Source organism: Rhinolophus sinicus, chromosome 1 (assembly GCF_057876585.1).
Source record: "Rhinolophus sinicus isolate RSI-liver-muscle chromosome 1, RSI-T2T, whole genome shotgun sequence".
NCBI lineage: Eukaryota > Metazoa > Chordata > Mammalia > Chiroptera > Rhinolophidae > Rhinolophus > Rhinolophus sinicus.
In genome coordinates, this window is record NC_142501.1 from 64,110,243 (window position 1) to 64,124,020 (window position 13,778).

Here is a 13,778-nt window from a genome sequence, read left to right on the forward strand (position 1 = left end):
GACTTTGTGCTATGGAGAGAGATCTGATGTACATTTCATGTATTTGTCGTGTGATTTCACCAGCAACACAGTCAGGTTTTTGCATTCAGGAGTAAATGAACCAAAGAATGTGTAGAACTCCTGTAGGTATTTCCCCCAACATCCAGTGCATTTTAAGCACAGTATTAGTAAATGTTTGATGGAATAAAATGAGTGAATGAAGTAAGCCTCAGTAAAATTTTGTTTTCTTGAATTTGATTCTTTACATTCCACTCTTATTTTATTTCTACTTTCTCCCTCAAAGGAAATTTAAATAAACATAACAGTTAATTTAAATAATTTAACTACTGTTTTTCTAACACCCCCAGTGTTTTTCTTGAGCTTTTTATTCATCAATTTTTTGAGACTGAAAGCTTGTCTTGATTTGTGAAAAGTTAAGAGGTCCCTCTGGTGGAACACTTCGGAAATACATAGCATTATATTTTCATGAAAAGACAGGCTTTAAGTTATGTGGTGGGAGCTTTGTATGATAACTTTCCAATAGAATGTTGTAATAAATGGTGGTTCATTTCATAGGTTGCTTTTAAAACCCGTTTAATTTTTAAAACAATGACTATCTTTAAGATTTGTGAAGAAAAGTGGGAAAGAAGGTATTTACAAGTATGCCAAGTTGGAATGCTAATCACTGCTAATAAAATTGAATAAAATTGAGTCTTCATGGAAAAATAAGTATGCTGAGAAATGAAATGAGGGAGACGTTTCATAATAATTATAATTTAAAAGTACAACAGGTCCTGGAATAATGTTGTTTCATTCAATGTCATTTTGTTATCAAGTTGGTGAGATGCTGTAGGAACTTAACTCTTGTTTATATCAGTTAGCCTGTCATAAACTTGGTTTGTTATATGTGATTTCACCTGAAGTCACAGAACCTAATGATGGCGTTGTGAGGACTTAATGTATAATTTATGTTAGTACTTTCTGTATGTTACCTCTTAATATCACAATGATACAGCAAGGTAGGTGGCTTAGACCCGCTTTATAAAGAAACTAAAGCTTTGAGGGGTTTAGTGATTCAGTCATCCAGCTAGTAAGTGACGGAACTGGGAATAGAATCAAAGTACTTGCTCTTCTCACCATACTGTTCTGCTTCTTAGATAGAAGGACTGGCTTCATAACCCCTAACTCCATCTGTTGGGTGGACAAGGGATTGACTGAATATGGGTTAGGATCTGATGAAGTGATCCAAGTAGATGCATCTGCATAAATGACATAATTTTTCCCTTGTCCCCACTGAAGGCTATACAGTAGCTAGTCAAAAAGGAAGTCATGATTTGATCCCAGGCCTGCTTGATTCTAAGGACTGTACTTTCCATTATTCCTGGAGGTGAAAGATCAAGTTCCCACTGAATCATCAAGAATTAAATCATATTCACTATTGTCTTGATTTCTGTGTGTCATAATTAATTTGAAAGGTAGCGTCTGATGTATATCATATATCACCTCAAAATTAATCAGAATATTCAATATCTGGGAGGCCACATAGCTATTATTACCATGTAAGTTATCTACTTTGTGAACTGTCCCCAGTAGGTTTTTAATTTTTGCTTGTATTCTCCCTATACCAGTGTTTTTTCCCTTTTTACTAATGTTTTGTTGCTTTATTTTTAATGAGCTGAGTCTTTTACAGAAAGAGTATTATTTTTGTACTTTGAAACTGTAGTCCAAATTCAAAGCATCTGACATGAGTTTTAAAATACACGTTTTTGGCCAGTTATTTTGAAAATAAGGTAAATTTGGAATTGGGAATTTTAATACACATAATGTATTAAAATAGATTTGTTAAAGATTTGGGAAAAAACATGCTTTGAATTTAGAAAGATTGATATGAAGTAGTCAGCAGTATGTTGACTGAGCTATTGCCTATAAGTAAATAGTAATAAGTAGTAATAATAATAGTCCTGCTTTAAAAATTAAAAACTTAGTTTCCTCCTGATTTTTGTCATCAGTGATTAGAAACTGGGTGTTTTATGAGGCAGAAATGCCTTACTACAGAGGCTGGCAAACGATAACCTGTGGGCCTGTTTTGGTATGGCCTGCTAGCTGTGCTTTTATGTTTTCAAAGGTTGCTTTAAAAAAAAAAAAAAAGTGACAGAGACCAGAAATGTATATGGCTACAAAGCTTAAATATTTACTTTGGCGTTTTATTGAAAAAGTTGGCCTACCCCTGTCTTACTTACAGTTTTCCAGGTGGTTACAAAAACAGCATAATAAAACACTTAGACTTTTAAAGTAGATGCTGTGTATGCTATAATGAGCATAAAGTGTTTAGCATAAGTCAGAAAAAATTAAACCTTAACTTCTGCAAAAATTCAATTTTATAATACTGTAGAACTCTATGGACTGTGTAGAATATTTGTGGAAGTAATGGCCTATTTAAGACCTCAACACCCTGTTAAATCTTTAATGAGGTTTTAAATAAATTATCAATTGGTTTTTGAAAATATGTACTTATAAATGAATTTTCTATGGTTCTATTGTATTACAGATAGTGAGTGGATATCAAGTGGTATTAACATGGGAAAGGAAAACAGAAAATGGGAAAATAACAATCGATACCCTTTAGCCTTATTTTATAATTAGAAATTTTAAGCTCGTTGTTCCTCCATATGCTCAGCTTATTAGAGTGGGTGTCTTTGTTAATTTGAACCATTATATGCATTTTTATGGACAATTAATGAAGACAATCATAATAGCTTCAGACTTCGAAAATTTTTATGTTTAAAATATACAACTAGTAAACTTGGAAATTTATTTGTTTTAGATTATTTGAAACTTGTGTTTATAGTCTAGCTTTCAAAGTTTTATATAGTAATGCAAAGATGTCATAATATTCTCATTGTAGTAATACAAGCTGAAATACATATATACAAATACAGGTAAATGTAGCATATATATTTCATTGATTTTTAAAATTTATCTTTGAAGTTTGCTATAGTGTCTGTGTATTTAAAGGATTAAGTCTTTGAAAGGAACTCAGTGAGTACAAAATCCTTTTTAAAAACCTATGCATTACAAAGAAGAATCAATGCAATGTCTGCACCTCTGTGCATAACCCATATTAACCCTGCTTTGTGGGTTTTGAAAGTCCTGTATACAGTACTGGCCCCTCATGTACAGGGGATATGGTCCAAGACCCCAAGTGGATGCCGGTAACCTCGGGTACTTCTGAACTCTATATATACAATGTTTTTTCCTTTGCATACATACCTACGATAAAGCTTAATTTATAAATTAAGGACAATAAGAGAGTAACAACAATAACTAGTAATAAAATAGAACAATTATAACAATGTACTGTAATAAAAGTTAGGTGGATGTAGTCACTCTTTCAGGGCATCCCTTGCTGAAGTCTTCCTATAGATTCGATGCTTTCAGGCTCAATATGTTGCCATCAGTGAGACCTTTTCTGTTCGCATCTTTCACCCACAAATCGAATGCCTTTCCATCTTACTAAGCCCATCTTATGCACTGTGGCATCACTTTTGCAGTTTGAGGTGTGATGGTAAAACTAGCATATATTTATTTTTCCTTCACAATTTCATAGTTAGAATATTTGTTCTTAGTGTAGAGCTTAACAACCTCAGCATACAGTTTTTTGTCTTCCCATATTAAGTCAAGAACTTTCACCTTTTCACTTAAAGAAAACACTTCACGGCTTCTCTTTGGCACATTCAAATTGCTAGCTAGCATCACTACTCTTACGCTTTAGGGCCATTATTAAGTAAAATAAGGGTTACTTGAGCACAACCAGTGTGAAACCATGACAGCAGATCTGATAAATGAAAAGGCTACTAAGTGTCTAATGGTGGGGAGTGTATATAGTACAAATACTCTGGACAAAACGATGATTCACATCCTGGGTGGGGCAGACTGGGGACACTGAGATTTTATCACACTACTCAGAATGGCAGGCAATTTAAAACTTATGAATTGTTTATTGAATTATTTATTTCTGGAATTTTCTACTTAATATTTTTGGACTGTGATTGACCACAGGTAACTGAAACCAAGGAAAGCAAAACCAAGGATAAGGCGGACGACTAGCTTATGCTTTATCTAACCCTAATTCGTGCAGTGTAATCAGAAGTATGTTCTCTTGATGCTCATTCATGAGAGCTTTTATCTTCTCTAATTTTAGAGCAAGTGAATATGAATTCTGTTTGATTTTTAGTTATACACAAAGTGATTTCTAGTAGTATATTTATACAAAACAGTAATTTCCTGAAATTATTTTTGTAAAATTGTATTGTATAACATTTTAAAGCAATGTTAAAACAAAAATACCTTTTATCATTCTTTTCTAGTTTTTACTCATGAGTCCATATCTCTTATAGTTATAAATATATATAAATTCAATATTGTAATTTTACTATTTTAAACATATAGCTATTTAGCTCTCAGCATGATTATTTCTGAATTCATAATATCTCATTGAAATGATCTCATATATAACCATTTCTCAGTTACTAAATATTTATATTGCCTACCAATTTTTTTGATGTTAATAAATAATGCTGAAATGTTCACACTTTTTAAATTTTTAATAGCAGATAGCCTGTAGTTATCTTCACCATCTGAAAAATCCTGGTAGTAGTTAAACATAAGTAATAATGCCTAGCAGGATTAGTTCTGCTTCATAAAACTTTTTATTACATTATCAAATTTGATATATTAAAATTACTTACCAATTTCATATTATGAAGTAAATTGTACTGATCAAATGAAAACCTTGTAATGTCCAATGTTGTATAAGAATCTTTTGATAAGATGCAATAGCTACCGTGTTTCCCCGAAAATAAGACCTAGCTGGACAATCAGCTCTAATGCATCTTTTGCAGCAAAAATTAATATAAGAACGGGTCTTATTTTACTATAAGTAATATAGTAAAATAAGACCCGGTCTTATATAATGTCATATCATATCATATGTCATATATCATATATCATATCATATCATACCAGGTCTTATTTTAGTATAAGACCGAGCCTTTATAATATATATAATATAATTAATATAATTAATATAATACTGGGTCTTATGTTAATTTTTGCTCCAAAAGATGCATTAGAGCTGATGCTCCAGCTAGATCTTACTTTCGGGGAAACACGGTACATACAGCAGTTTTTAAACTCTGGTTTCAGGACCCTTTCGCACTCCTAAAATTACTGAAGACCCTAAATGGCTTTTGTTTGTGGGAGATAAACACACACACACACACACACACACACACACGCGCGCGCGCGCCCACGCACATATTTAGATATACATTTACCATGCTAGAAATTAAAATAAAAAATATAAATTTACTTAAGGTAAGAATAATGAAGTTACTGAGTTTACTGGCTTACTTCATTATTTGTTAACGTGATGTATTTTTATGAAGAATAACTATTTTCCAAAATAAAAAGTTTAGTGAGAAGTAGCATTGTTTTACATTTTTGCAAAGCACTTTAATGTTTAGCTTAATAAAAGGCACCTAGATTCTCATATGTGCTTCTGCATTCAATCTGTTGTGATGGTGTTTTGGTTGAAGTATATCAATAAAAATTATCCTTACACAGATATGTAGTCAAAACAGGGAAAAGCACTTTAAGACAATTGTAGATATTCTTTGATACCACACTAAAACTCTACAAGTAGTAGTTTCTTAATGATTAGTCACAATATAGAATTTGAAATCATATCACTGAACTTTTTCATAGTCTCTAAAGTTCTGGGGTCTGTTTTGCACTAGAATAAATCTTTTACCCATGCAATGTTTTATAGCTCATGCATTGATCATTTGGAAAATATTAATTTACTGGTTATGCAGGTCTTCCAAATATTGACACATTTGATTACACGTCATATGCTGCACCCAGAAATCATATTCAGTAATATCACATCAATCTCATTGCAAAGGTTTTCAAGTATTGTGAAGCTATAGTAATGGATGCAAGTTTTTCAAAATTCTACTTATCAGTTGAAAGCTTGAATTTTATCTTTGGTAATATAGTTAGTTGTTTTTCTTGAGTTTATTGGCTTACTTCATTCACTTGTTGAGAAAATGTCTGTGAAACAGTCAAGTCTGAATAACTTGTAATTTGTTCATCTAAAAATAGTGTTCTATATAATCAATAATGTTGTAAAGATTTTGTAGGATATCCGATGAACACTTGTCTTATTAGGGAGACAACTTCAGGGATGGTGTAGATGCCTGACCACTGCGCTGTACCCCTGAAGCTGAATATTACTGAATGTCAACTATAATTTAATATATATGTAGTCACAGGATATGGAGTACAGCATAGGAAATAGAGTCAATGGAATTGTAACAGCTATACGATGTCAGAGGGGTGGTAGATTGCGGGAGGGAGCGATCACTTTGTGAGGGGTGTAAATGTCTATTACATTTTTGTTTTATACACCTGAAACTAATTTAAAAATACATTTTTAAGCTGAAAAAATAGTGTTCCTTAAAAAAACGTAGCTAATTCATTCTTATGATGATACTTCAAAAACAAATTTTGAAAAACCCAGCCCAGATCTGTAAATGTAAAAACCAAAAAGAGAACATAGCAGAATATTAATAGTGGTTATCTTAAGGTATTAAGGAAATGATGACTTTTTTTCCTTTTATTTTTCTGTAATGAATAATACAGTTTTGTTATACTATATAGTTTAAAGTGTTATATAAAGTATGTTAATTATAGGGCAGTTTACATGTAGAGTCAAGTGAATGTGAATTGTTAAGTATAGTTAATTATGTTCTCTGTTTTACTTATTAGGATTTAGGTCCTGAATATGAAGGTATATTTAACACCTCATTGCAGTGGATTTTCGAAAATGGAAAAGATGTTGGAATAAGGTAAAGGATTTGATTTCCACTTTGATCATTTTGTAATATAAGAATAGTATATTTTGCCTCTAAACTCTCCCTTAATTACTTTTAAATAGGTGTGTTGGTTATGACCCTGAGGAAGAATTGAAAAATATAACTGATGTGCAGTTTTTACAATCCACAAGACCACAGATGTCTTTCTGGTGTCGTTTTCGACGAGCTTTTATTACTGTCACCCACAGGTTATTGTTATTATGTTTAGGTAAGTTGTTAGGATGAGAAAGAAGATCACATTGTAGTCTAGAATTTTTATGTCTGTGTTTCATCAAATGCCAGGATTGAGAATTTACTTCTGTGATAGTTGCCATTATGAATCACATCCAGGAGTCTCCACTAAGGTATAATAATATTGAAGGTTTTTGTAATGTCAGTATCAATCTAAAAACTTAGAAAACAGGGAAGGTGGGAAGAAAACTTTGTAATACGAATGTCGAGGAAAAAGCAGGTATAGTGCATGGATAGAAATCTCCTTCAGAAAACGGAACAGGAAAATATAAAAATTAAGCTTAATTTTTAAATAATAAAATATTATAAATTATGTTCATTAAAATTATTTTTAATTTGAAAAATATTATTTGCCTGAATTAAAATTTTCATTTAGATTCCTAGATTTTATATGACTGTTTGATTAATAATAGTAATTTAGGAGACTTTTTTCCTGTCCAAGTCCTTTAAAGACAATTTACTTAAAAAAGTAAGGTGTAGTATGTTTACAGTCTCATGAGACTCACTTTTCTAGTAGTAGTTTAATGCTGCAAAGGAAAATGCGTGAAACACAGTTACTTTGTTTTCAAAACGATAGTTAAATTTAAATGTTCAGTTGTCAATATAATGGAAGAAATGGTTTTCTAGAGTGATTAAATGGGTTAATGAGTTAATGTTTCTAGAGTGAAACTCTGAGTTATGTTTAATATTAAATTTTTCTGTGTAGTTTTAATTATGTAGCTAATTCAACCCACTGTTTTGAAGGCTCATTCCATTATCCCATTATGGCAGTTAAAATAATCATTGTAGAAACTGTGATAAATTTTTTTTTTTTTTTTTTTGCAATGAATGTTATTGATTGCCATTGACCACAATTTTTAAAACACAAAATGTATAAATATTGCAGGTGTAGTGATGGTTTGTGTCGTTCTGCGTTACATGAAATATCGCTGGACAAAAGAGGAAGAGGAAACAAGGCAGATGTATGATATGGTGGTAAAGATTATAGGTATAGTATTTGTAAAAATCTAAGCTATTCTAGAAGAGTCATTATGTAATAAACTACAACATGATGTCCAGGGATTGATTCGTTTGTAAATTTGTTTATTTTCAGATGTTTTACGAAGTCATAATGAAGCTTGCCAGGAAAATAAAGATTTACAACCTTACATGCCTATTCCACATGTGCGAGATTCCTTAATACAGCCTCATGACAGGTGTGTTTAAAGCATTATGAATTGAAGTAAATCAGAATGTTGGTGTTTTCTGTAGTTGTGAAAATTATATTGAGAGTTGTGACTCTTCAAATAGACCTGTTTTACTGTACAGGCTTTGTTTTTGTACTTTAAACTCTCCTTTCTTTCTAAATCCTCTTCTAATACCCTCCTGATTTTGAGTGGTGAAATAGACAACTGGATTTCTAAATCATTCTCATCCCAGTACATTGTTGATTCTTTGTTGTCAATCTCTGTCTAATTTTTGTAAACTTGTTCTTGATAAGGAAAGAGACAGATAATAGCCAGTGATGTTTTACTAGTAATGTTTTTAAATATTTTATTTTGTTAACAAAGCTTTTTAAATAAAGAACTGAAGAACTTGAAAATAAAAGATGATGCCATATGCTAAAGCAGCATTCTTAACCCTAGCAACATATCAGGATCACTAGTGGAGGGTTTTTTGGGGAAAAAATACTGATATTTATGCTCCACCTCTGGAGATCAAAATTCAGTAAATCTGAGGTGAGATTCAAACATCTAAATCATTTTTGAAAAACTTAAGAAAATTTTGCCAGTGTTAAGGCTGTTAACATGGAAGTCCCATAGATTCTAAAGGCAGTTCCAGAAGACGATCTGAAGTAGTGTTTTGAACAGTGGTGTGATTGTTGAAATAAAGTGTACAGATTTCCAAAACATTGCTTCAAGGAAGATAGAATTGCTTTTTGGATTGTATAAATATTGGTATGTTTGCTTGAAACATCCTGGCAATGTTTTTCCAATACTACTTGCTTGTGTAACACTATATGATGGATGTATGAGTATGTAGGCATGAATATGTTTATTTGGTCGGTCTACAGATCAGTTCTGTCGTGCCGCCTCTACTTATCTGAATACTAAATTTCAATGTTAATAATAGAAATCATTAGCACAAATTTGAGTATAAAACATTAAAAAGTAAAATATTATTTAAAATTGGCCCTACAGTTAATAAAAAAAAACCCTCTGTAAGCAGTGATAAGAACAGCCAGAGTTAACAATAACCACTACCTTCAATTACTAATATTTGAAAAAGATCACAATCCAAGATGATAAATTTGTCATTTTGTTCACATAAAAGGAAAAAAATGAAGAAAGTCTGGGATAGAGCTGTTGACTTCCTTGCTGCTAACGAGTCTAGAGTTCGCACCGAAACACGAAGACTAGGCGGTGTAGATTTTCTGGTTTGGCGGTGGATCCAGCCTTCTGCATCCTGTGACAAGATACTAGTAATACCTTCTAAAGTATGGCAAGGTCAAGGTATGTATTCTTAAACAACAAAAAAAGCACGCGTAAATTTTTTTCTAATAGTTTTCAATTACAATAGTCTTATGTTGTTTAAAGTAAGATAGTACAGTTGAAAGGTGTGTGAAGGCAAAGCTCCCCTCCCAGTTTCATGCCATAGACGAATACAGTGTTAGTATCTTACATATCATTCCACTTTTCTACTGGCTAACATAAACTGAAATGGCTTATCTTTACTGTAATAGAATACTATATACATTACTTTGATTTTTTTCCTTTCACTTGACAAAGCAACTTAGTTATTATAGATTTAGCTTCATGCTTTTCCCCTAATTCTTTATGCAAATAAGACACATATAACTTATGTTTTATATGTGTGTGTAAAACATGTATAAGTAGAATCATAACTTTTTAACCTCTCTTTTTTCTAATTTTTACTTGCCTATTCCTTACTGAAATGTTCCACTTGCATATCTCCCATGCCAGGTAGCTTTTGTGGGTATCCATATTGTTTTAAATGCTTGCATAGGTGCAAAACATATGTATGTGTAAGTATATAGGAGAGTTTGATGATTGGTTGCCTTATGTACCCAAACCTCTACTAGTGATAACTGTTACCTCACTGAAATGTTTTTGGATCCTAATGGTTAGATGCAAAATGAAAATCTCATGCTCAATAATGTGCATTTCGGGACTAGTAGTGAGTTGAGTTTCTTTTAATCTTGTTGGATAAAAACATATTTATGAATGTTTGCTAAACATAGCGTTTATGGGAATGATAAGTAAATTATTTTGAAATTGAAATAAAATAAGATTTAATTACTCCATTTTTCCTCTAATTTTCACTTTCAAAGAGCTTGAATAATAAGCTTATGTAATCATGGCATAAATATGAAGCTTTGATGTTGCCAAAGATAACACTAAACAATACACTGTTTGCTGTAAAGGGTGCATACGGAAGGGCCCTAAGAAACTGGAACCAGAGAATTCAGAGCCAGTCAGATCTGATTCCCTTAGTGCCTGATTATAAATGGGTATGGAGTCTTAGCCTGATGTCTTCATAGAAGCAATTGGTACTCATGTATGCATTTGAAGTTCTAGAAAAGGCCATTACTTTGTTCATGTGCTTTTCTTTATCATTGTAGTTTGTTTTATTCTTAAAATGTGAGATTTTCAAGATGACTCTAAAGACAATTTGTTGACCTAGGTATAATCCATATTGTCCTTACAAATTAGTAATGGTACAATTTACTTCAAATGTGTTACATTGGATGCTCTATAAATTCTAGAATTTAAAACGTCAGACTATTATTTTTACTTTATTATCTTCTTTAGATGGGACTGTTCAAGTGTGATAAAATACAACTTTTTTTTTTTTAACTTTTATTTAAGTGTGTTTTTCCAGGACCCATTAGCTCCAAGTCAAGTAGTTGTTTTAATCTAGTTGTGGAGGGCATAGCTCACAGTGGCCCATGTGGGGATCAAACCAGCAACCCTGTTGTTAAGGGCACTGCGCTCTAACCAACTGAGCTAACAGGCCTCCCCAATAAAATACAACTTTATGTCAGTTATAGTAGTGGTAATATTCAACATGAATTGAAATATTTTGAAAGTGTCCTGCTACTTTTTATATTAGTATTTCATCAACGTTTCAGGGCAGTAAATGTTTATAAACTATATGCCAAGTTTCGAAGTACTGATCTAGCTTAATTAGGATATTTCTAAATGGACCATGTAAAGAATAGTAAATTTAATCTCCCTTTACTTGACAGTCCTTGATAAACAGTTACTGTGATTAGGGGTTTCTGAACCTACAAAGGAATTAAGAGTAAATAAAACACCTATTACTTAGTTAGCAAACACCTATTACTTAGTTAGAAAAAACTGTAATGGTTGAGATAATTTTAGCCTGAAGGCAGGAAATCCTAAGGTAGCACCTAGTAGCTATTTGTTTGAAGTATACTGGTTCAGTTTCTGGTTGGTTGTGATGGTAAAGCAAATGTCTATAGACTTGTAGCAAGAGAGATTTGAGTTCTTTTAAGAATTTTATCAAAATGATAATTGTTACAGGAGGCTAATAAGTTGTTGGAATATTCCTTAATGTTAGTGGTACATCTTTTGCCTCATTTAAGAACATATAGCTCTAATACAGAGAGAATTGAGTTTTAACATTATTTATATTTTTATGCCGTTAAATGTATAGTCTATCTAAATATAACTAAATGACTCTGATTTAGCTTTTTAAAAATATCAATACATAAAATAAGTTTTGCTTTCACTTAAATAGATCTGAACACAAATGTGCTATATAAATATGGCTGTATACTGAGGGCTTTTGGTAGCTTAGGTAAAAAGATAGTTTAACTTATTAACAAGGTTAATGTTTTTCCTTTTATAAATGCGGTGGTTTAATTAAAAGGTACATGCCTGGAGGGTTGATAATTATAATAGTCTTTTGTATTAACTACCACTACAAGCTGTTGTCATTTAATATTATTTTTCCCAAGTAATTTTTAAGTAATCTACCATTGAATGTTTACTTCAAGTACTAAAAGATAGTTATATATAAATTAGGTGATTACGTAATAGTATTTCTAAAAGTAATTTAAAGCACCAGTTAAAAATCAAACAATACCTTATGGGCAGCCAGAGCATTATTTATGCTTCTGACAGATGTAGAATTTGGAATAAACAGCATTCATTTGAAGGATCCAAAGGTAATTCCTGAGGTATTTGAAATGTTTCATTCACCAACTACAGCATTTCTACTTATCCCAGGAGCTGATTACAGTTGAGTTTAGGGAGACAAAGCACCTGTTTTAAATATCAGTTAGATCTGTGGGACTACTTTTTGACTAGAATTGGGCAGGAATTGTTTCTCCCAAATCTGTTATTTTGTGGAAAGTTGGGTCTAGACTAGACTAAGGTGATGTGAATGCTTTTGTGTTCTCTGGCTCATCCCCGGAGGCCCAGTCCAGTATTAGAATTTCAAGGAAGTTAGATTGCTTGCAGCTAAAAGGTCATCTAAGAACAGAACCTCTATGCTATTAGAGAAGTCTGGAAGGTACTAAAGGTTCACAGACATTGTCGATCTGGGGTTTGGCAAAGATTTTCCATGTCCAATGACCATTTCTCCTCCCCATATTAGGTACTGTTTGGGAACATCACACCCCAGGCGTTTCTTATCCCTAGATCCTTCTGAAGTCTTTAATTGATATACTCTGGTCTTTAGCCATAAACTCATCCTTTCAACTTTGCTGATATCCCCAGAATCTCAGTTCTTCAGTGTACCCACTTTCTCCAATTCTTCAGCCTTCCTCCTATCTTTACTTCTTTTCCTATGCATCTTAGTTCCCAGTATCCATCTTTCCAATCACTCTCTTGCTAGTTCCCTTTAGTCTTTACCTATCCTCCATCTTACCCTGGTAAATTCCAATCAAGGATGAAACTCTTTTATCTATGCTTATTTCTGTGCAAGTGGCTGAACGTAGAAGGAGGAAGTCATGCAACTTGTTCACTGGCATCTTCATAAATAGTTAACTTCAATTCGGCCCTCAGCACTACCGGACTTTCATGTTCTTAACCATATTTTACTAGTCACGTCACTTTTCTGTTATACTCAATAACAGTTTTAGATTTCTCCTCTTTTCAAACCTTTGCCCTTCTCCTAATTCTCAGTTGATGACTCAAATAGAAGAAATGAGATTGTACCTGCCTCAAATTTCCACCACAAGATCCATAAAATTATCCAAATCCACATTCATCCTGACCTTCTGTTGCAATTGAGCAGCTGTCTCATTTAACAAAGACCCAAGCCCTTCCCTTGAGACTTTTCAGGTAGTATCTTCCCTTGCTGTGTTTTTAATCCCTGCCTCTATTGCATCTTTTCATCAGCACTTAAACGTGCTGTAGTCTCTCTCATCTTTAAAACAGTGTTGGATGCTACGTTGTCCTGTAGCTATCACCCTGTCTCTCTACCTATTTACAGGCCAATAGTTTAAACAGTTTACTATACTCACTGTCTTTACTTTTTCAACTATCCTATATTCTTCACTGATTCCAATCTGTTTTCCATGCCCATTATTCCAAGAAAAAGGTCTCAAACTTCCCTATTACTAACTAAATGCAGTGGACATTTGTCTTTTCTGTCCTT

The 13,778-nt window shown here is 32.6% G+C and overlaps 1 protein-coding gene across 1 annotated transcript in view; it reads left to right on the forward strand.

Moving 5' to 3' along the window:
• The window catches only part of LEMD3 (LEM domain containing 3), a 59,536-nt gene that overhangs the window by 40,441 nt on the left and 5,317 nt on the right, over positions 1 to 13,778 (forward strand). Inside the window, exons 5-9 of the mRNA XM_019732462.3 lie at positions 6,811 to 6,890; positions 6,980 to 7,125; positions 8,035 to 8,136; positions 8,242 to 8,344; positions 9,462 to 9,640. Coding sequence (XP_019588021.3) covers positions 6,811 to 6,890; positions 6,980 to 7,125; positions 8,035 to 8,136; positions 8,242 to 8,344; positions 9,462 to 9,640 — 610 coding nt within the window. The remainder of the gene's footprint in view (positions 1 to 6,810; positions 6,891 to 6,979; positions 7,126 to 8,034; positions 8,137 to 8,241; positions 8,345 to 9,461; positions 9,641 to 13,778) is intronic.